We start from the raw sequence: 24,542 nt of genomic DNA on the forward strand, positions 1-24,542 counted from the left end.
AACTAGTTGTACGAAAAAACGGACATCAAGCTGATAATCGCTGCAAGAATTCCAAGAAAATATGTCATTCACAAAAAGTTACTTTACCAAAAACTCATTAGACCAATTTTGGCGATGGAAGCGATGGCATCCGGGAAGCGAACTCCAGCATCCGACGTCTGGCTGGTGGTGTCCAGTGACAGCACTCGCTAAGCGGGTCGGTGGCAAGGAGGGTCATAGGTCGACCCTCACCTCATCGCAGCCGATGCTGGACCATACAGTGAATGATTCCATATCAAGACAGTCGTTGATGACTACATGAATGGAAGGCGGTAAAGCAACAGGGCTCCTCCGACCCATACAGTGGTAGCCCGGTCCACGGCGAATGCTGACTTGATGCCTTTCGCCGGGTGGGCAGTAGTTATATGCGACAGTGACAGACATGCGGATGACGTGGGTATCACATGCTGTCATAATGCTGCCACTGGTTGCCGATCGGTCATACGAAGATACTGAGGCGTCCCAATGAAAAGTTTCACCAGTTGCTAGCTGGTTTCAGCACGGTTACAACAGCAGTAGCTTGCACTGTGCCAGCGCCATCACACTTGAATATTGCTTATACGTCTGGGGCCCTTACCAGGTTGGTAATAGAAGAGAAAGAGAAGACACAAACCAGAGCGTCCATGCACTGCAGCTTCGTTTCATAAGAGCGAAAACGGCACAGAAATGCAAACTCCATTGGTAGACGCTACTACATTGGACAGCTCAGTCAGGTTTACTGACGAATCTTGAATTGTATAATACATGGGAGATACTAAAAGTACTCTCCACCACACAGCGTAAGGTGACCTGCAAAATGTAGCTGAACGTGTAGAAAGTGGAGGATATGGAAGAAACCAGAAGTACCCTCGACCGTATGCAGAAAGGTGGCTTGTTGAGTATAGACGTGCATGTGGAAAGTTGAGACCTTGTACTTTGATTTGAATTTGGACACAAACTGAATCGCTGTAGTTGGGGAGGATCGATCGTGTCTGTACAACACACTGAATGTATTCTTCCATGCAGGATACTTAAATGAACCATTACACATAACTCTTCACATTGGTGATCGTTACTTCACCAAATTGTACTGTGTACCAGTACTCAAAGAGACAATGACTTGGAATTTAAATGTTACGACACTTTCGAAGTATTTTACGATCAAACTGACTCTTAGTGGCTCAAACTGGACCATTTGTTACGTGAAAATTTTTTCGAAAAATTTAATGTAATTGGCATAAAATCAGAATATAAACACTCATCAGTTTTGAACAATTAATCAACACTGGGAAATGAAATGCATATCAGTACCAGTGATTCTCAGTAATTATTTAATGTAATTTACATTTTTATTCCGGACTGGATGATGTAAACAAGCATGAAGCCTCTTTGGACGCACATTGGGATAACCTGCCAGGACTCGGACGAGGAGGAAGATCGTGCAGCCAAAAAGGGGGATAAGCCTCAGGGGTATTCTCAGAAGGACTTGCCGGCAGAAGTGCCACTCAGCTGACCACACTTTCCTTTGAGATGTCACAACTGGGTGCGAGATGCTCCACAGGCAACATAGATGCGGTCTCCTTTGGTGTAAGGCCTCCAGCAGCGACTGTTTTTGTGACTAAGGGGTATAAACAAGAGTAATTCTATTTTTAGCAAGGTCAACGAAACCCGAAGGCCCATTCGTGTACCCTTGATGACAGCCCGACATAAAGCTTTATGCCTGTCCTGGGCCAGTCAACACCTTCATTACACTGTTAATGACTGGAAACATACTGCCTGGTCGGACGAGTCTCGCTTCAAATTGTATCGAGCAGATGAACGTGTACGGGTATGGAGACAACCTCATGAATCCATGGATCCTGCATATCAGCAGGGGACTGTTCAAGCTGTTGGAGTATCTGTAACGGCGTCGGGCGTGTGCAGTTGGAGTGATATGGGACGCATGATACGTCTAGATACGACTCTGACAGGCGACACGTACGTAAGCATCCTTTCTGATCACCTGCCTCCATTCATGTCGATCGTGCATTCCGACGGACTTGGGCAATTCCAGCGGGGCAATACAACATCCCACACGTCCAGAATTGCTACAGAGTGGCTCCAGGAACACTCTTCTGAGTTTATTCACATCCACTGGCCACCAGACTCGCGAGACATGAACATTATTGAGCATATCTGGGATGCCTTGCAACGTGCTGTTCAGAAGAAATCTCCACCCCTTCGTATTCTTACGGATTTATGGACAGCCCTGCAGGATTCATGGTGTCATTTCCCACTCCAGGACTACTTCAGACGTCGAGTCCATGCCACGTCGTGTTGCGGCACTTCAGCGTGCTCCCGGGGGCCCTACACGATATTAGGCAGGTGTACCAATTTCTTTGGCTCTCCAGCGTAAGAAATTGAACGAGAGTCAGTAGTTTGGAACATCTTAGAAAGCCTCGGTTGACACTGAACATTGGGTCTGCAAAAAGTAAATATTTATGCAATATAAGAACTACGAGGTTTGGATAACGTAAATAAAACAGAAGTTAGTGAGAGAAAGACGAGAGTGTTGCTGAGGTTTCACTTCATTGGCAGGTGAGAGAGTGAGCAGCTTTTCTTTAGAACAAAACGGTAGGGAAAACTTTTTACTGATTAACTGTCTGAAGCAAAACTCAGGGATGGGGACCAGATTCTTTTAAAGAAACTTTTTACTGGCACGCACTCAGAATTTCCATAGTCCAGCCAATCCGAGCAAAGTAAAGAAATGTAGAAATATGTGTCTTCCTTTTTAAGGATTCATCAGTCCAAGACCAGTTCACCACCGGGAGTCTTCACCATAAGACTTCTGGTTGCTGGCCTTGGTCGCTATCAGAATCCATCTATGAGCAGAAGAGCTGAGGGTGATTAGAACTGGGCCATAGACACAGGTTGCTGGTGCTTCGCCAATGACTGGTTCTAGAGCTGCTTCAGCTTCCGCCTACCGACTGATATGCTGACAATGAGCTGCGACAGTGAGATGATGCACACGGGCAGTAAAGGCTATTTTTAGAGAACTTCAGTAACTTCAAGCTTCACTCTGAAGAATTTCTTTCAGATTCATATGACCAATACGCTTTCAGTTCTGGCCACAGATCTCTTCTCTAGCACTATCTGTCTTTTGTACTAACATCATGACAACCATGGTATACTTTGCGAATGCAATTGTTTCATTTTGATACATTATTATTGTAATTGTACCCCAGACGTTTTAGACAGATGTGTCAATGTCTTTCTTTAGAATTGCTTTTGCTTGTCATATGATCTATGAGTCACTTTAACGTAATAGACAGAATGAATTGTGATTATTGTTTCATTTAGTATTCATTGAGTTCTTAAGTCATTAGTAGGGAGTGTGCCTAATTCATTTGTCATGTATCAAAGCCAATTAGTGTAAATTTGGACTACCTAACACACGTCATGTGGCTCTCATGGTTAATTTAGAAAATCACAGAAGTTTACACATCACTTCGTTTTTGACACTTTTTTTAATCACCAGATTACAAGAAGCCTGTAAACAGAGACAGAAGACTTTGGGAGTCATAGTTAATTAAACCCTAAAAACAAGTTACGTTGACGTTGCAGTGTGTGCTTTTGTATGTACAAAATAGATGCTTGACAATCCTAAAATGTTGAGATTTAATTTACCGCTTCCAACTGAAATACCAGTTGTCCTTTATACGCATACAAAATATGTTTTTCTTTCGATGTGCCACTTGTAATCCAAGAAAATTTACCATAAAATTAAAAAGTGTAGAACTTCGTTCAAAAGTAATCATGTATTTTATCAAGCGAGTTTACCTTAGATGATACCATTTCGATTACTGAGGCGCACGTATTAAGAATAAATAACCTAAAATGTGCACTTCTTTTATTTTACACAAAGTTCAAGGCATCCTAACCAGGTTTTAGGCAAATGTTAGTACTGAGAGGAAAACGTAATTTTGTTGTAGAGGTAATACTATTAAATGACGCATCAGTACAAATATTAAAGCAAGTAGCATTTTAAAAAATAAAGAATATACTATTTTTCAATGACATTCGAAAGTTGTTGAAAGGAATAATACACTGATGTAACTCTTGATCACACATTGTAACCTTTCACCGGCGGCACTGACATCACTCAAAACTTCCGATTTAATAGGTTCGTGGTCACTGTATAAAACTTTTTCGTAAAGTTTCCTCTCCGACTGTGGGAAACATCTTCAGACGTGAAGCGGTGAACTGCAACCAGAATCCGAGGGAGCGTCGCATATATGGGCAGTGTAGAGGGCACCGCAGTCCATCACGTGACGTCGTCCACGAGATTATCGCTGGTAATACCAAGATTCGCGATAGAAAGTAATCGGTCGTCGTTTGTACGTTGCAGCATTGACATACAAATACTATCTAATCTAACACCTTCCTGTTCTCTGTTAAAATGATTACCGCGTTTATAAATCCCAATAGCCGCTGTATATATGCGCGCATGATTATGCGATGTTTGCGATATGACGCTCCTCTTAATGAATTTTATTTCAATATCACCCTCTTGGTAAACATGTTCCTCTACGTCCGATTTATCCGTTCCAGGCGATAATTCCTCTTGGTTTAACTAAAGAGGTGTTAACATTTCTTTTCGTGGTAGCAATGTACACCAGTCCACAACTACAACTAATTTTATATACACTCAGCGTATCGAAAGGACGTCGTACGTCTTTAGCCGATCTCAAACAATCTTATTTTCCTGGTGGATCTGAAGATAGTTAAAAGTACCCAAGGAGGATATAATAGCAAGTATTGATTCAGGGATCTACAATAGTTCGCCGATGCCATTAGAATGGACACACCTAGAATTTTACGTACACGTAAGCCACCTAACAGTAATTTGTCGCAGGCACAAAGGAAGTCACTGAAGGATATCAGTGGAGAAAAAACGTTACCGTTCTTACCGCAAGCAAGGATCATGTCACGGTCTTGATGGGGAGTGAGTACTACTATGAAAAGATCAATAATCCCACCAGTTACCAAATGCTTCAGAAGGATGCACTACGAAGATTTTAAAAATCACCAATCGATTCGTGAAAATTTCTTCATTCTCGTCTGCTCTGTAAAGCGGAAAGGTACTGCCTAGGCCTTATAGATTACCCAAGGTGTACAAACAAGAGGTTCCTTTGAGGATCTACCACCTGCGAATTAACTAGACAACTGGTGGAAATGACAGACATATTAAAGTTTATACCGTTTCACTGACAAATTAAAAGAAATGTACGTGGGGTCCAGGTGGTATCCTTGTTAGTTCTGACGTTGTGCCGTTATTTACCATGATGCCGGAGAACAAAGCTATCTCATATATAGTGGACATTTTTGCAGAATTTTATTTTGGAATTATTCAGACACTGGCTCACCACAACAACCTATTTTCAATACAATACGGATTTTTATGAAGAGATCGACGGGGTGGTTATGGGTAGTACTCTTAATCCGGTTGTGGCCAGTTTGTTTATGGGGACCTTTGAGCAATGGGCGGTCCAGACTGCCAGTAAAAGACCAGCCATGTGGTACCGCAATGTCAATGATACTTCGTAGTATGGTCACATGGTGCAGAGTTGTTGGATGCCCTGATACATCTCAACACTACCAGTTCGAAAATACAGTTTACGATGAAGAAGGAGAATAATATTCAACTGAATTTTGGTTGTGTCTGTCATTAAGCGAGGGGAATGGACATTGGTCCGTAGGGTATTTAGAAAAGCCACGCATACTGACTGTTACCTTTATAAAGAGCCTAACCACCACTGCCACAGACAAAAAAGACTTGTGATTAAAACTTTGATAAGCAAGTCGTACAAAATTTGTAAACTGACTTACTTAAAAGATGAGGCTTAACATGTACCGTCGACATTCAATAAGAACAGTTACTTTAACAAAGGCCCGCATCTCGTGGTCGTGTGGTAGCGTTCTCGCTTCGCACGCACAGGTTCCCGGGTTCGATTCCCGGCGGGGTCAGGGATTTTCTCTGCCTCGTGATGGCTGGGTGTTGTGTGCTGTCCTTAGGTTAGTTAGGTTTAAGTAGTTCTAAGTTCTAGGGGACTGATGACCATAGATGTTAAGTCCCATAGTGCTCAGAGCCATTTGAACCATTTACTTTAACAAGGAGATAGATGGAGCACTTCGCCCTAGGGAGAGAATCAGGATCGACGAGGAACAACGGCGGCCCAAGGGGAATGTTTTCCTTCCGTTCATCAGTAAGATTACAGATCGCATTGGGAAAGTGTCGAGCAAGTATGGTGTGAAACTATCTTCGGACACACCAGGAAGATAAAAGAATGTTTAAGATCGGCAAAAGTTATACGACATTCTTGGCTATACCGGGTGTTCATAAAATTATTTGTAGCTGTGGGCTGGTTTCCACTGGTACCGCGAAAAGAGGAACTTCTGCCTGGGACATATGGATAAATCGGCCATGGCGCAACATGTTTATCAAGTGGGTGATCATAAAATGAAATTCAGTGAGACGAGCGTCATATCAGAAGCATCGCATTATCATGCGCAAATGTGTTGAGAGGCTATTAAGTTTATAAACACGGTAATAATTTTAGCAGAGAACAGGAAGGTGTTAAACATAATATTTGGCTGTCTACGTTGTAACATAACAATGACGATCGATTTCTTTCAGTCGAGAATGTTGGCGTTACCAGAGATAATCTCGTAGCCGACATCACGTGATGGACAGTGGTGCCCTCTACACTGCCCATACATTTTGCGCACCCAGGAGTTTTGGTTGCATTTAGCCACTTTCCCTCTGAAGATGTCTCCCGCAGTCGGAGAGCAAACGTTAAGAGAAGGTGTCATACGTCGACCACGGACTATTAGCCCGGAAGTTACAAGTGATGACTGGTGTAACGTTTGTTAATGTTGAAAATTTTCCCAAGTAAAGTGTTTCAGTTTGAAGGCAATGCAGCTGGAATTTGCTATTATCGCTCACATGCCATTCCCCCGTCGCTATGTGGAGCAAGAAGATAAACCCAAGCTATGAAGATAAAAAGTGTTTCCTCTGGTCCTACGTTATGCGAAATCTACGATTGCAGTAAATGGAACTGTAGGCTAACTGCAAATGCATCAGAAAAGGTTTAGGAAAACTACAGTGAAGAGCCAAAGAAACTGCTACACCTGCCTAAAATCGTGTAGGGCTCCCGCCAACAAACACAAGTGCCGCAATACGACGTGACATGGAGTCGATTAATGTCCGACGAAGTGCTGGAGGAAACTGACACCATGAATCCTGCAGGGCTATTCATAAATCCGTAAGAGTTCTAGGAATCTGAACAGCGTCAACAATATTCTTCATTCTAGTCCTATTAGGGGGCCTATATCACGAATGAAATCAAGGAGCTTTAAAATGAGCAGAATAGAGGGTTGTAGTTCACTATAACATTTGGGTTGCATTCAAAATTTATTGATATAAGGGGTGGAGGCCTCTTCTGAACACCACGTTGCAAGACATCCCAGGTATGCTCAATAATGTTCATCTCTGGGGAGTATGATGGCAAGTGGAAGTGTTTAAACTCAGAAGAGTTCAAATGGTTCTGAACACTATGGGACTTAACATCTATGGTCATCAGTCCCCTAGAACTTAGAACTACCTAAACCTAACTAACCTAAGGACAGAACACAACACCCAGCCATCACGAGGCAGAGAAAATCCCTGACCCCGCCGGGAATCGAACCCGGGAACCCGGGCGTGGGAAGCGAGAACGCTACCGCACGGCCACGAGATGCGGGCTCAGTAGAGTATTCCTGGAGACACTCTGTAGTAATTCTGGACGTGTGGGGTGTCACATTGTCATACTGGAATTGCCCAAGTCCGTCGGAATGCACAGTGGACATGAATGGATGCTCACGTACGTGTCACGTGTCACAGTCGTATCTAGACGTATCAGGCGTCCCGTCCCATAGCACTCCAGCTGCACGCGCCCCACATCATGACAGAGCCTCCATCAGCTTGAACAGTCCCTTCTGACATGTATTCATGAGGTTGTCTCCATGCCCGTACACGTTCATCTGCTCAATAAAATTTGAAACGAGACTCGTCCGACCAGGCAACATTTTTCCACTCTTCAACAGTCCAATGTCGGTGTTATAGAGCCCAGGCCAGGCGTAAAGCTCAGTGTCGTGCAGTCATAAATGGTACACGAATGGGCCTTCGGCTTCGAAAGCCCATATCGATGATGTTTCGTTGAACGGTTCGCACGCTGACTCCTGTTGTTGGCCCAGCATTGAAATCTGCACCAATTTGCGGAAGAGTTGCAGTTCTGTCTCGTTGAACGATTCTCTTCGGCCGTCGTTGTGCCCGTTCTTGCATGATCTTTTTCCGGCCACAGCGATGTCGGAGATTTGATGTATTACCGGATTCCTAATATTCACGGTAGGCTTATGAAATGGTCGTACGGGAAAATCCCCACGTCATCGCGACCTAGGAGATGCTGTGTCCCTTCGCTCATGCTCCACGTTCAAACTCACTCAAATCTTGATAACCTGCTATTGTAGTAGCAGTAACCAATCTAACAACTGCAGCAGAAACTTGTTGTCTTATATAGACGCTGCTGACCGGAGCGCCGTATTCTGCCCGTTTACATATAACTGTATTTGAATACACATGCCTATACCAGTTTCTTTGGCGCTTCAGTGTATTTCAAATGTGTGTACATATTGACGCCTAAATGAACAACTTGTGAGGAAACAAGTAAACAGTGGAAATGCTCTATACAACGGTGGAGTCTGGCGTGAAAACCCACTTGATCGTGTTTACGACGCAACAGCCGATTCCGGCCGCACTGACTTTGAAATACAGCACTTTTCTCGGACTCTATTGGAAAATCTTAAGTTACACCCCTAACAAGCGTTGTACCGTTGCACTCGTCTTTGCAAGACGTATTCGAATATCAAATAGAATTAAAAAATCTCTTTATCCTTATCTCGGTTGATGAAAGACGTAAGTGTGATACCCAAAACAACGACATTACGTGGCGCTCCTCCTAATGTTGCTTACCGAAAACCATAATACGGTACCTTGAATCGATGACAAGACAAAACAAGTCCAAGTCTTAAGGTGATTCATCCTGTGTGATTGTAAACAAAAACATGCATGGTGTGAATTCTCTTCGCTAAGAATTCTACGGTATTCATCTATAAGGATAACAAAAGGATTCGAAGACCGTCAGTGGCGACAGGTAGGTATTAGGACATTCTCGAGTATGATTTCACTCGCTGATTAATTGCGACTGATGTCTTCGTGGGCATAATTTCATTCGGGGTTGCTTTACGTAAAGAGCAAATGTGGAACAGTTTTCGTTTTAAAACCTTGCAAGAAAATACACATTAAGTGCTTCCGAAATCCAGTAATAACTGAACTATAATGAAACCCTCTTTGAAACAGCGCATTAACATATTCAGTGGAAACTGAAATCGATAGTTTTGATTATAGCATAAAACTAAAGGTCAACATCATTAATATTATACTACTATTTTAATTGTTACCATGAAATATAAGAACGTTAATGTCGTAGTGTCACCAGACTATTCACAAATATGAAAAAGGACATCATGCTGGACTCCATGAGTTGCCTTTTAAAAATGTTGATTTGCCAGATCGATATTCAGGCATACAACTCGTCGTCAGTGACCTAAATTGCGCATGTATTCACCGTCCGCCCAAAAGGTTTCCAGACTGATTCCATTCGTGTCATATAAGCGATGTCAGCGCAGTAACTAAGGCGGCAGCTTGAACTGATAGCTTTAAACAACATATGTGCATTTGATGAGTTATTTGTGAGCAGGTAGTGTTAAGTAGTGCGTATGTGGCTGTAGTGTGTCAGTGTTGTGCCCCAAATCGAAATCGAGCAGAATCTCTAAATTAAGTGTTCAAGGCATTCTCTAGAATGACATGAATAAAGTCATGTAACTGATTCACCTCGATGGGCAATGAATGTGCCCCCTTCAGCGCCTTACGTCCGACCTCCTGCGGGAATCTCAAAGTAGTGAGCATGGCAGACAGGGATAGGTGGCGCTAGGTGGGACTGTGGGGCTGCTGAGAGGCGTGCTGAGACAAAGAAGCGCAATTCTGACAAACACTGCTAAAATGGCGCAGTGGTTAACACAACTGTCTAATAAGCAAGAAATCCCGGGTTCGAATCCCAACCCGGCAGAGATTTTTACTGGTCGCTGTTAATTCCGTATGAAGTCCCGATGCAGCTGACATCAATATTCCTTTTCCTTTCCTTTACTTTCTGCCCCTCCATCTTCAGTTTATTTAATATTCTCAAGAACATTCTGAAGAAAAGAAAAGTGTGGGCAAAGTTCCCCGCACACCTCGACTCCCAAACACAACTAACGCATGGACACCTGCATCGATTTCACTGAAATGCAAAACACGGACAGTTCTTCTCCAAAAGAAATTATTACGCGTGACGAGACATGTTATCAATACGAATGTACCACAAAACAACAATGTGCAGAATTTCACATAAATGTTCAACGCTTTGACGACGTTGAAACCAGTGTGGGACGCGAGTTGAACATTATCCCAAAGAAGGCGTTTTCTGGCTGATTTACAAAGTTGTGTGGACATTCTATGCGTACACTATTGACGAGAAACTGCTGGAAACATTGCCTATAGTAAAATATGCAGGAGTAGCTATCCAGAGCGCCCACACAAAACCAGCAGCAGGAAACGCAGATGTCATACTGAGATTCATAGGAATAATCTTCACGAAATGCAACTAATAAACGAAGGAAGTTGTTTATAAGGCGCTTGCTCGACAGATTCTTGAGTATTTTTCATCAATATGGGATCCTTACCAGGTAGGGCTGACAGAAGAGATAGAGAAGATTCAACGAAAAGAAGCGCGTTTCGTCATGAGATCGTTTAGCCGGCGCGAGAGTGTTCAAATGGTTCAAATGGCTCTGAGCACTATGGGACTCAACATCTTAGGTCATAAGTCCCCTAGAACTTAGAACTACTTAAACCTAACTAACCTAAGGACATCACACACACCCATACCCGAGGCAGGATTCGAACCTGCGACCGTAGCAGTCCCGCGGTTCCGGACTGCAGCGCCAGAACCGCTAGCGCGAGAGTGTTACCGAGATGTTTAAAAAAATGTTCAAATGTGTGTGAAATCTTATCGGACTTAACTGCTAAGGTCATCAGTCCCCAAGACACACTACTTAATCTAAATTATCCTAAGGACAAACACACACACCCATGCCCGAGGGAGGACTCGAACCTCCGCCGGGACCAACCGCACAGTCCATGACTGCAGCGCCTCAGACAGCTTTTTTTTTTAATCTCATTTTGTTGGCTTTCGTTCGTTGTATCTGCTCGGGGCGGACGTCGTAAGACACCCATTTTAGTTCGTTGTTGATCGGTGAACTCAGTTTTTTTTATTACAGAGGGCAGCTAACCCTCTGACCGAACACTCTGAGTTACCGTGCCGGAGACCGCTCGGCTAATCCCGCGCGGCGAGAGATGGTCAACAAACTCCATTAGCAGACGTTGCAAAGAGAGGCGTTGTCCATCACGAAGAGGTTTACTACTGAAATTTCGGGAGAGCATTTTCCGGAAAGAGTCGAACAACATATTACTTCCACCCACATCATGACCACGACGAGGAAATTCGAGAAATTGTAACTAATCCAGAGTCTTGCCGACGATCATTCTTCCCATGTGCCATTTGCTTTTGGAACAGGGTAAGGGGATCAGTTAGTGGTACCAGCAACATCCTCTGTCACACACCATTAGGTGCCTGCGGAGTATGATGTACATGTCCTACTCAAGTGCGGGCAGACTAGGTATATTAATCCATTTTCGAAACTTATTGGACTGACAGGGTATATGAAACGAGGTGTCTCTCACCTGTAACGACTTTGTAATGACAACGTCGATGTCTGTGGTACACTGATCGTGGCGTGTGTATGCTATAAAACTAAAACGCTAAACGGAATGAGACTCATCATCTCTTAAAAATACTTGTAAATACGATCACCAGACAATTTCTTCTATTGGTCTGGAAAATAAATATCTTTCAACTACAGATCGTGGTGTACAACAAGATGCCCTTGATCGATCACGTACTAGATGCGGCAGGCAGCATGCAAGATTTTCACTCACCATATCTTTAATCTTGTCGAACAGCGCTATGATCAGCGTGTAGAGACTAAGCATGTTAAGCGCCATTATTCTGCAACAAAGTAAACAACGTTAGTGCGTCGTAAATATGTTGAAGAAACAACACGAACAACACTGTGCTTTATTTCCTACTGTGCTCACCTCGCGAGCTGTATGCGCAGCTGCTTGCGCGGGTGGTAGCTCTCGAGTAGTCCCAGCACCTCGAACAGGATGGGGTAGACGTACTGGATGAGCGACATCACCACGGTGATCTCGTTCTGCCGCCACCAGCTGTCGCTGGGCGACGTCTGATTGGAGCGCTTCACCACTTCCACGACGGCGTAGGCGGAAGACGCCAGCAGCACCAGCACGGCCAGGTTCACCAACGCCCGCAGGCAGAGCACCCGCCAGCTGCACACAGTGGAGTTCCGGCTGAGTTTTGCATTGAATATCGGGCGGTTCACAGCTCCTGGCGCGGATAGCGACGTAGTTACGCAGCACAGGCGGAGCAACTCAACGACTTCACTGTACAATGATGAGCCAGAACATTATGAACACATACCTAGTAGCCGGCATGTGTACCTTTGGCATGGACAACAGCGGCGACACGTCGTGGCATGATCGAAATGAGGCCTTGATAGGTCGCTGGAGGAAGTTGGTGACCACATCTGCACACAAATGGTTCAAATGGCTCTAAGCACTATGGGACTTAACATCTGAGGTCATCAGTTCCCTAGACTTAGAAGTACTTAAACCTAACTAACCTAGGGATATCACACACGTCCATGTCCCAGGCAGGATTAGAACCTGCGACCGTAGCAGCAGCGCAGTTCCGGACTGAATCGCCTAGAACCGATCGGCCACAGTGGCCGGCTCATCTGCACACACAAGTCACTTAATTCCCTTAAATTCCGGGGAGGGGCAATGAACTCCAACGCCACATACAGTCACATCCCATACGTGTTGGACTGAGTTCAGGTCTGGCGAGTTGGGGGGTTAGCACATCAGTTGGAACTCGCCACTGTGTTCCTCGAACCACTCCATCACACACCTGGCCTTATGACATAGCGCATTATCTCGCAGAAAAATGCCACTGCCGTAGGGAAACATAATCTTCACGAACGGGTGTACGTCCCTGCATACTAGTGCCTGATACTCCGTGGCAGGCATGATGCCTTGCATCAGCTCCGGTGGACCCATGGATGCTCAAGTGAATGTTTCCCAGAGCATAATGGAGCCGCCGCCAGCTTGTTTGCTTCCCGCAGTACAGGTGTCTAGGAGATGTTCCTCTGGAAGACGACGATTTCGCGCCCTTGCATCGGCATGATGAATGAGGTATCAAGATTCATCAGACCATGCAACGCTCTGTCATTGCTCCAACGCTCATTGCCAATAGTCACGTTCCCATTTCAGTCGTACTTGCCGACGTCGTGGTGTTAGCATTGGCACATCCATGGGTCATCGGCTGCGGAGACCCTTCGTTAGGAGTGTTCGGTACACCAGCCCCGCGTTTACTCTGCTCAACGTTAGCCTGATGTTAGTTCCGCCACAGTTCGCCGCCGCCTGTCTTATTTGACTAGTAGTGCCCTATCTACGACGGCCGACATCTGTAATGAGGGGTGGCCGTCCAAGCCTACGAAGTCTGGACCTTGTTTCGCCATGTGTTGAAGACAGTCACTACAGTCGTGCAATTTCCCAAAAGCTCGTACCGAGCCTCCGGGACATCGCGATCTGTCCTCTGTCGAACTCGGAAAGATCGCGCGCCTTCCCCATTCTACACACGGACAGCTCACTGATACTACATGCACCATGCATGTGTCTATCTGGAGGCCATTTCTCGCCAGGTGACGCTGCTATCGCCTGCATTGATTTATATCGACAGTAGGTTGGTGGTCATAATGTTCTGGTGGATAAATGTATGGTACAGGGTATTGCAGCAGGAACACTAAATATTTTAGGAAGTGGTAGTGTGTACGGAATGTCTCCATAGCAGAATGGTTTCCTCAAGCCGGATGATAGCCCTTTTCCCAAAATGAAGAGGAAGGGAGTGAATTGTCTGAAGACTCACACTGTATATTTCATTCTGGCAAATGAAAAAAAAGAGTAAATAGGAATTTTGGGTATTCCTCGAAACAGAGCACCATTAACTCCGAAAATGGTTCAAATGGTTCTATGCACTATGGGACTTAACATCTGAGGTCATCAGTCCCCTAGAACTTAGAACTACTTAAACCTAACTAACCTCAGGGCATCACACACATCCATGCGCGAGGTAGGATTCGAACCTGCAACCGTAGCTGTCGCGCGGCTCCAGACTGAAGCACCTAGAACCGCTCGGCCACACCGGCCAGCTATGAAGAAAAGTTTGCGAATTTTTTACTCATTGTTTTAAGAAAAGGTTTTAGTTTATAACAGTGTTATAAATAAATACCTTTTATGTTAGAAAATAATTATGTAAGTTGTACTGGATAATAAATAGAACTGTTTTAAAAATATGCTTAGCATCACTGCCTTCGGTGCAGAAGGTCCCATGTTCGATTCACGGTACCTCCTCGAATTTTTACGAGGTAACGAGGTCTGGAACGGGGTCCACTCAGCTTCGTGAGGCCAAATGAGTATTTATTGAACATAGGAGCAGGGCATCAGCAGGATTCGTCTACTGGTAGTAACGCTGGAGGGATTGGCAACAAGCTCATCACACGGCACACGATCACAGATCGCTCCTCGTACTGCCTTGTAGGCAGCAATCATCTACTTGGAGCAGGCCTAAGGCCTCATCCGTGATCAGTGTTTACCTTTACGTAGTACACCAGCTGCAGTTCAATATTCCATACATGTCCAATTTTTATTGGTTTCAGAGATATAGCTGTTAGAGAGTAACCCACACAGATCCTCACAGAAGGAGTTAAGCAAAGGCAAATAATTATGTTCAAAGGTGATTCGGCTTCAATGCACTGCAAAATTCTCATGACAACACCAAGTGGAGCTCTTCTGAGGTTTGTCTTGGAGTTATTTTACGAGGGCAGCACTATTCATAATCCGGGGAAGGTGGTGGCCAAGAAATGTGATCCTTTCAGCCGATCCAGCTTTCGGGGAACTGATGAATCCCCTGTCAGTCGTGGCGATGTAAATAAGTGAATAACTTTCGTAAATAGCATCGTTGGTCCGGCAGAAACCCACATACCTCTATGGAGACATATACCTGACAACGCATCTTTGTGAATGTGTGGTACGTTGTGATAGACGTTTGACTGGGCTCTTCTTGTTACCTCATTGGTCTACAGGGTCCAATTACGTTGACATTCTCGAAGAAAACTAGCTTCCACCATTATAGCGAGAGGTTCCTTTGGCTACGAAGGTGGTATATTCTTCCAGTGTTACACACCTCCTCCACGTTCTGTTCATCAGGTGACACACACATCATCTAACATTCCTTGGAAGAGATATCGAAGAAATGATCATGTTTCTTGGCCACCATGGTCCACGAGCCTCACCCCTATACATTTTTGCCTGTGGAGGTAGTGGAAAGGTTCAAATGGCTCTGAGCACTATGGGACTTAACATCTAGGGTCATCAGTCCCATAGAACTTAGAACTACTTAAACCTAACTAACCTAAGGACAGCACACAACACCCAGCCATCACGAGGCAGAGAAAATCCCTGACCCCGCCGGGAATCGAACCCGGAACCCGGGCGTGGGAAGCGAGAACGCTACCGCACGACTACGAGATGCGGGCGTAGTGGAAAGGCAAAGTGCTGATAACCTCGCTGTTGACTGCCCGTAAATTGCAAACGCCCATGGTTGAAGGGTGATGTCGTGAAAAAAAAGTAAATACAAGGAATCGTTGAAACTATAAATAGTGGTGCCCTCGAAAAACAACGCCGAGACGCAATCAGATGAGCTACACGTGGTATTGTCAAGAGGAATCGGTAGGGCTTTGAAACTGAAGATGTAATTTATGAAAATGAGCTTTGAACTTAATTTACCTTTGCTTAACGCCATCTGTGGGTACATTTATGTTCCATTGCAACAATACCATCTGTATACCGTATAAAAATTGAACACATGTTATATGGAATGTTTTATCTCAGTAACTATATACTACTATGTCCTAAAATATTTATTGTTCCTCACTGTAATACACTATGTACTTACAAACACGTGCGCTAACACGTACACTAGCCTTTTATTTTCTTTCTGGGACATATCGTTCCAGAATTAAATACGAAATGTCCCCCACCCCACAGGTATGACCAAGTTTTTAGGGTTGTTTCCCTTGGTTGTAAGGTAATTGGCGGAACGGTGAATCCCCTCCCAAATGTTCCCAGCTGGGAGTTAGGAGTGGGAAGAACCGACCAGTTAAAAACAATAGTGGTATTTTGGTTCTGAATAATATGTATTTTTCGCTGCTTGTTTGCTCTCGGTTATAATAGGGCTTTTGATTTTTTTACTTATAACCGGGTAGAAAAACAGGCATATCAATCTGCCATTGCAGTGGTGTTTAGGTTTTTGATTTTTAAATAATGTTTTCTTTTTAAAAAATGAGTAATGTTTTTTTCGTAAAATCTCCATTGTTTTGAAATACTAGGTGATTATAGAGAACGGGAAAGTGATCAGCCCCATTTTAATAACAATGCAGACAGTTGTTTAACTAATAACACCTGTTGTTATATGGCGCGTCCTATTAGATGGTAGAAGTGTACATTCAGTGAGAAAAACTTGCTCCCACTCGATCTGCACGGTAGTTTCTGAATGTCGTCTTCGATCATCGGTTGTGTTGCAGAATGCTACAATTCCTAGTCTACAATATTTTACGAAGTGCGGTAGCAACGAAGTACAATGCTTCATTGGTTTTAATAGATTAAAAATGAGAGGAGGCACAACAAATTTGGATCATAGAAGGAGGAAACATGTCAAACATCCCTTGAAAGAGAAAAAATTGATTGATATACGTATAATTTTATTAACGTGCTATGAACTTGGGATGATAACTGAACCCTTAATTCTGCTGTTGCTTCGAGGTGAAAAATTAATACCATCCGCAAATGACACTGCAGCGGTGACAATTTCGGACTTTTCACTCTCGCTGTCCCAGTGCCCGTCTCCTTCAATTGAATTGAATGAAATACACCAACATAGTACAGCGTAGCAGACCCTTTCGCTCTGATGAGATCGCCGGCCGTTGTGGCCGTGCGGTTCTAGGCGCTTCAGTTTGGAACCGCGTGACCGCTACGGTCGCAGGTTCGAATCCTGCCTCGGGCATGGATGTGTGTGATGTCCTTAGGTTAGTTAGGTTTAAGTAGTTCTAAGTTCTAGGGGACTGATGACCACAGATGTTAAGTCCCATAGTGCTCAGAGCCATTTGAACCATTTCTGATGAGATCGGCGAAGCTTCGATCCGTGGACTTCACACTAAATACCGAAAGCGTTGTCTCGCTATCCGTCAACCGATGCCTGCAACTCGTGGAGACTGGTCAGAGCTTTATCTAGCTAGGGAGCTCAGATTCCGCGACAGCTGTCCGTGACGAGCTTTGCTTAATGGTCCTGGTCCTCCGGCAAGTAACTTCTGTGAAAGGATTTAGATCACTACCCATCCGTTTCCGAGAAAAATCAAGCTCATAGACCATGATATTGTCTAGAATCAGATATAATTTCAAAATTAGAAAGTTTTATTTGTACATGCTACGTATATGTGAAAGAAATTTAAGTTAATGCAGTTGAGTAGGGAAAACAATCATGTAATATTCGAATATGGTATTCTTGGCGTAACGTTTCAAAACAACATGAAGTGAACAACAACGTAAGGTAGGTTGTAGCAAAAGCGAATGGTCGACTTGGGTTTGCTGGGAGAATTCTAGAAAACTGTAGATGTACACTGAAGAGCCAAGGAAACTGATACACCTGCCTAATAACGTGTAGGGCCCCCAGGAGCACGCAGAAGCGCCACAATACGACGTGGCGTGTACTCGACTAATGTCTGAAATAGTGCTGGAGGGAATTGCCACCATGAATCCTGCAGGGCTGTCCATTATCCGTAAGAATACCAGGGGGTGGAGATCCCTTCTGAACAGCACTTTGCAAGGCATCCCAGACATGGTCAATAATGTTCATGTCTGGGGAGTTTGGTGGTCAGCGGAAGTGTTTAAACTAAGAAGAGCATTCCTGGAGCCACTCTGTAGACGTGTGGGGCGTCGCAGTGTCCTGCTGGAATTGCCGAAGGCCGTCGGAACGCACAATGGATATGAATGGATGCAGAGGATCAGACAGGATGATTACGTGCGTGTCACCTGTCAGAGTCGTATCTAGATATATCAGGGGTCCCATATCACTCCAACTGCACACGACCCACACCATTACAGAGCGTCGACCAGCCTGAACAGTCCCCTGCTGACATGCAGAGTCCATGGATTCATGAGGTTGCCTCCATACCCGTACACATTCATCCGATCGATACAATCTGAAACGAGACTCGTCCGCCAGGCATTATGTTTCGTCATCAACAGTGCAAACGTCGGTGTTGACTGGCCCAGGCCAGGTGTAAAGCTCTATGTCGTGCTGTCATCAAGAGTACACGAGCGGGCCTTCAGCTCCGCAAGCCCATATAAATAATGTTTCGTTGAATGTTTCGCATGCTGAAACTTGTTGATGGTCAAGCACTGAAATCTGCAGTAATTTGCGGAAGGGTTGCACTTCTGTCAAGTTGAACGATTCTCTTCAGTCGTTGTTGGTCCCGTTCTTGCAGGATCTTTTTCGGCCGCAATGAGTTCAGTGACTTCGCACATGCTTGTCATTGTATGGCACCTGACTAAGAAATCCATCAGGGACATTTCAACTCTTTGAGTGTTGGCCAAGTCGACTGTAAGTGACCTGTCTGTGAAGTGGAAACCGAAGGAACAACCACAGCTAAAGCAGTACCAAGAAGACCTCACGAACTGACCCACAGCGACCATCGAGGATTGCGGAGTGTATTAAAAAGTCCCAATAAATCCTCGGAAGGAATCATTCCTGAGTTCCAGAGTGCTACTAGTAGTCGAGGCAGTACAATGACTGTGCGCATGGAGTTAAATAATGGGGTGTAGTGATCGAACAGCTCCTCATATGTCACCCATTTCTGTTATCAGTGCTAAGCGACGTTTGAGTTGGTGTAAAAAGTGACACAACTAGACAGTGGCCGAGTGGAAACGAGTGATTTGGAGTGATGAATTACACTATACCACGTGACAATCGAATGGAAGGGTTTGGTTGCATGTGTGGTGCCAGTAGTGAAGTACGGTGGAGGAGGTGGTACAGTATGGGGGTGTTTTCTGTTGTTGAGTCGTGGTGTGCTCATTGAGGAAGAGTATGAACGTATTTTGCAGCACTGTGTGCTGTGAACAGCAGAGGAACAGTTCGAAAACGATGACTGATTGGCATGACAATCCACCATGTCATAAACTAGCATTTTTGAGCCAATGGACTGTGGACAACAACTCTGCTGAAATTTACTGGCCTAGCGAGAAAAAAATGGTTCAAATGGCTCTGAGCACTATGGGACTTAATTGCTGTGGTCATCAGTCCCCTAGAACTTAGAACTACTTAAACCTAACTAACGTAAGGACATCACACACATCCATGCCCGAGGCAGGATTCGAACCTGCGACCGTAGCGGTTACGCGGTTCCATACTGTAGCACCTAGATCCGCACGGCCACTTCGGCCGCCTAGCCAGAGTCCCGTCCTGAACCCAATGAAACTTCAGCTTCACTGCAGGCCCCAACGCCCAAAATCGCTACTTTCTCTGGTTTCGGCTCTTGATGAAGAATGGGCTGCCCTTCCTCCATAGACATTGAGACACCGCTCTGAAAGCGTCGCCAAGAGAGTTCGAGCCGTCATACAGGCGAAGGGTCACGTCGCATCTGTACGCTAATTGGTGTCTGGATACTTTTGATAGGATAGTGTAGGCAGTCTTCTTGCCCTCGCTCCATTTGTGAGCAGAAGAGGGAATGGCGAGCAGTGGTGCAAGGCAGTTTGTGGCATGCACCGCATGGTAGCTTGCCGGGGGTTTTGTGGAACCAGATGTAGATACAGATGTAGAGTCGGTTACTCATAAAAGCATCTGTTTGCAGACTCAGTATCAAGCTCCAACTGGTGCTAGTACCGAACACTTGCATAGTCGACGTGCACTGATGCGCTGTTGAAGACACTGCACTCGCTATTGGGAGGGGTGAGGTTTAAATCTCAGCCCAGCAACTCGTATTTAGGTTTTCTGTGGTTTTCTTACATCTTCTTAAGGCAAATGACGTAATGGTTTCTGAGCCAGTTTGTTTCTGGCTCGATCTCGAGCGCGATTTCATTTTACGTGTGCTATCAGTCGCTTAAAGTTAGCAGCCGCCATTTTGGTGGCGGCGCTGTGGGTGGTAGCGAGGTTTCTTCTAGCGGCGAGCTGAGGCCCTCGCGATGTGTCGGTCTGGGAAGCGAGACGGTGAAGTTCTGTCCCAGGGCTCTGACTTGCTGCCGGTATCAGTCAATGTTTACGTGTGAAGTTGCGCGCAGAATGCATAAGGTATGTAGGCTCAGCCGTGGTAATGCTGATGTCCGCGTCTGCTAGTTTCTCACTCTGCTATGGGCGGTCAGTGTATCCTCGTGTCCGTCAGCACTTGTGAATCACGTGACGCGATGGTGCCTTGATAGAGTTGACTCATTTGTTGGACGTCGAACGTACTTGGTTATGTTGGGAAGAGGTATGACCTGGCACACTCTGCAGTATGGCGGCCGCGGATGAGGGGGTCGCTTGCGGAAACTGTTGACCCATAACGCGGGGCCAGTGATCTCCACACTACCTGGATGTTGAACCTCAGCTGTCTGATCGTGCCAGCCATAGATGCTCGTAATTGCCAATTTACAACTTGGCTGCTAGCAAATGTCACTAGAACACGAAAAGAAAATGCTTTTCGATTTCGCTGCCAGATCACCCTATTACATCACATGGTGACATAAAGTTCGAAACAAGAAAGCAGTCAAGAATTCTTTGTCACGAACAGACCGATGGAAATTTGTTTGCCAAATTACAACATGGCGGACGATGCAAAGCACATGAATCTGCAGACACGATGCATTTCTGTACTCAGAGGCCAGACGTCCAGGTTGTATAGCGATCACTGCGAGGGATGCATCGTTTGCCAGGGTGCTGTTTGCAAAGGTGAGGATCGCGTGTGATCGATGCATGAGCTGCTCCCTTCAAAACGATATGTTTGCCTCGGCCACTTTCTCCGCATGTTATTCTCCTAAGGATTCATTTTGAATGCCATTTCTGCATTTTACTGTAGTTTTAATTATCAGTTTCTAATAAATATTTACTCTTTGCTTAATCTTACCAAGAACTGTAAGTTGTGGATCTCAGATTTCTTGTTTACCTCATTGTGAACTGTTAGCACCGTCACAAGTACATGAGCTGTCTGCTACACATGATATATCTGCTGTAGTGGAGCAACGGAATTATTTAGTTTCGTTAAATTCATGAATTTGAAGTTTTCCAGTAGCTCAATGTTATTTAAACATTCTTAAAATGTTCATTACCTACAGTTAAGATCACTAGTCTTAAATTTTACTTATACACTCCTGGAAATGGAAAAAAGAACACATTGACACCGGTGTGTCAGACCCACCACACTTGCTCCGGACACTGCGAGAGGGCTGTACAAGCAATGATCACACGCACGGCACAGCGGACACACCAGGAACCGCGGTGTTGGCCGTCGAATGGCGCTAGCTGCGCAGCATTTGTGCACCGCCGCCGTCAGTGTCAGCCAGTTTGCCGTGGCATACGGAGCTCCATCGCAGTCTTTAACACTGGTAGCATGCCGCGACAGCGTGGACGTGAACCGTATGTGCAGTTGACGGACTTTGAGCGAGGGCGTATAGTGGGCATGCGGGAGGCCGGGTGGACGTACCGCCGAATTGCTCAACACGTGGGGCGTGAGGTCTCCACAGTACATCGATGTTGTCGCCAGTGGTCGGCGGAAGGTGCACGTGCCCGTCGACCTGGGACCGGACCGCAGCGACGCACGGATGCACGCCAAGACCGTAGGATCCTACGCAGTGCCGTAGGGGACCGCACCGCCACTTCCCAGCAAATTAGGGACACTGTTGCTCCTGGGGTATCGGCGAGGACCATTCGCAACCGTCTCCATGAAGCTGGGCTACGGTCCCGCACACCGTTAGGCCGTCTTCCGCTCACGCCCCAACATCGTGCAGCCCGCCTCCAGTGGTGTCGCGACAGGCGTGAATGGAGGGACGAATGGAGACGTGTCGTCTGCAGCGATGAGAGTCGCTTCTGCCTTGGTGCCAATGATGGTCGTACGCGTGTTTGGCGCCGTGCAGGTGAGCGCCACAATCAGGACTGCATACGACCGAGGCACACAGGGCCAACACCCGGCATCATGGTGTGGGGAGCGATCTCCTACACTGGCCGTACACCACTGGTGATCGTCGAGGGGACACTGAATAGTGCACGGTACATCCAAACCGTCATCGAACCCATCGTTCTACCATTCCTAGACCGGCAAGGGAACTTGCTGTTCCAACAGGACAATGCACGTCCGCATGTATCCCGTGCCACCCAACGTGCTCTAGAAGGTGTAAGTCAACTACCCTGGCCAGCAAGATCTCCGGATCTGTCCCCCATTGAGCATGTTTGGGACTAGATGAAGCGTCGTCTTACGCGGTCTGCACGTCCAGCACGAACGCTGGTCCAACTGAGGCGCCAGGTGGAAATGGCATGGCAAGCCGTTCCACAGGACTACATCCAGCATCTCTACGATCGTCTCCATGGGAGAATAGCAGCCTGCATTGCTGCGAAAGGTGGATATACACTGTACTAGTGCCGACATTGTGCATGCTCTGTTGCCTGTGTCTATGTGCCTGTGGTTCTGTCAGTGTGATCATGTGATGTATCTGACCCCAGGAATGTGTCAATAAAGTTTCCCCTTCCTGGGACAATGAATTCACGGTGTTCTTATTTCAATTTCCAGGAGTGTAGCTTAGTTTCTCAACGTTCATTGTTTTAAAGATTTTTATTTACTAGAGCTTAACTTAAAGGCTTAATTATTCAAGGTTTTGTTGTTCAGGTGTTAAAAGGAATCGATAGCATTTCAGTATCTAGGTATCTGGTTGGCCTTAAGATTTATGTTTTGCATATTTTACAATGTACCTTCAATCTGTTTTACACTGAAGAGCCAAAGAAGCTGCTACACCTGCCTAATATCGTTAGGGCCCCCACGAGCACGCAGGAGTGCCACAACACGAGTGACATGGGCGCGACTAAGGTCTGAAGTTGTGCTGGAGGGAATTGGCGCCCATAAATTCGTAAGAGTACGGCGGTTTCATGTAATATGTAACATTCATGTAACATATAACAGGTTCGGATCTTTTCTGAACAGCACGTTGAAAGCCATCCCAGACATCCTCAATAATGTTCATGTAGGGTGAATATGGTGGCCGGTGGAAGTGTTTAAACTCAGAAAGGGGTTCCTGAAGCCACTCTGTAGCAGTTCTGGACGTATGGGGAATCGCATTGTCCTGCTGGAATTGCCCAAGTACATCGGAATGCACAATGTATATGAATGGATGCAGGTGATCCGACAGGACGCTTATGTACTGGCACCTGTCAGAGTCGTATCTAGACGTATTAGGGTTCCCATATCACTCTAACCGCACACGCCTCACACCATTACAGAGCTTCCACTAAGTTTAACAGTCCCCTGCTGACATGCAGGGTCCATGGTTTCATAAGGTTGTCTCCATACCCGTACACGTCCATCCGCTCGATACAATTTGAAACGAGACTCGTCCAACCAGATAACATATTTCCAGTCATCAACAGTCCAATGTCGGTGTTGACGGGCCCAGGCGACGTGTAAAGCTATGTGTTGTAATGTTGATGCATTAAGTTGTTCTGAAAGCGGTGCTGATATTCAAGACAAAAAAAAGCAGTTTAAAAGCTGTGAGCTATCTGGGGAAGTTAACCTTACATTACTAAGCAACTGTTTCACCAGGTATCCAGTCTAGCTTACCAAATTCCCAACCAGATTAACATTAATTATAATCTTTATAGTCATATTACGACAACCGGTGATATACAGGGTGTTACAAAAAGGTACGGCCAAACTTTCCTGAAACATTCCTCACACACAAAGAAAGAAAATACGTTATGTGGACATGCGTCCGGAAACGCTTACTTTCCATGTTAGAGCTCATTTTATTACTTCTCTTCAAAGCACATTAATCATGGAATGGAAACACTCAGCAACAGAACGTACCAGCGTGACTTCAAACACTTTGTTACAGGAAATGTTCAAAATGTCCTCCGTTAGCGAGGATA

At 45.4% G+C, this 24,542-nt stretch overlaps 1 protein-coding gene across 1 annotated transcript in view; it reads right to left on the minus strand.

The window, feature by feature from the left end:
• Positions 1 to 9,939: 9,939 nt before the first annotated feature.
• LOC126188667 (transmembrane channel-like protein) overlaps positions 9,940 to 24,542 on the minus strand; it is a 100,283-nt gene continuing 85,680 nt past the window's right edge. The window contains exons 6-8 of the mRNA XM_049930272.1: positions 12,347 to 12,595; positions 12,188 to 12,257; positions 9,940 to 9,951 (exon numbers count right to left, since the gene is read on the minus strand). Of these exons, the coding sequence (XP_049786229.1) occupies positions 9,940 to 9,951; positions 12,188 to 12,257; positions 12,347 to 12,595 (331 nt within the window). The remainder of the gene's footprint in view (positions 9,952 to 12,187; positions 12,258 to 12,346; positions 12,596 to 24,542) is intronic.

This window comes from Schistocerca cancellata, chromosome 5, assembly GCF_023864275.1.
Source record: "Schistocerca cancellata isolate TAMUIC-IGC-003103 chromosome 5, iqSchCanc2.1, whole genome shotgun sequence".
Classification (NCBI taxonomy): Eukaryota; Metazoa; Arthropoda; class Insecta; order Orthoptera; family Acrididae; genus Schistocerca; species Schistocerca cancellata.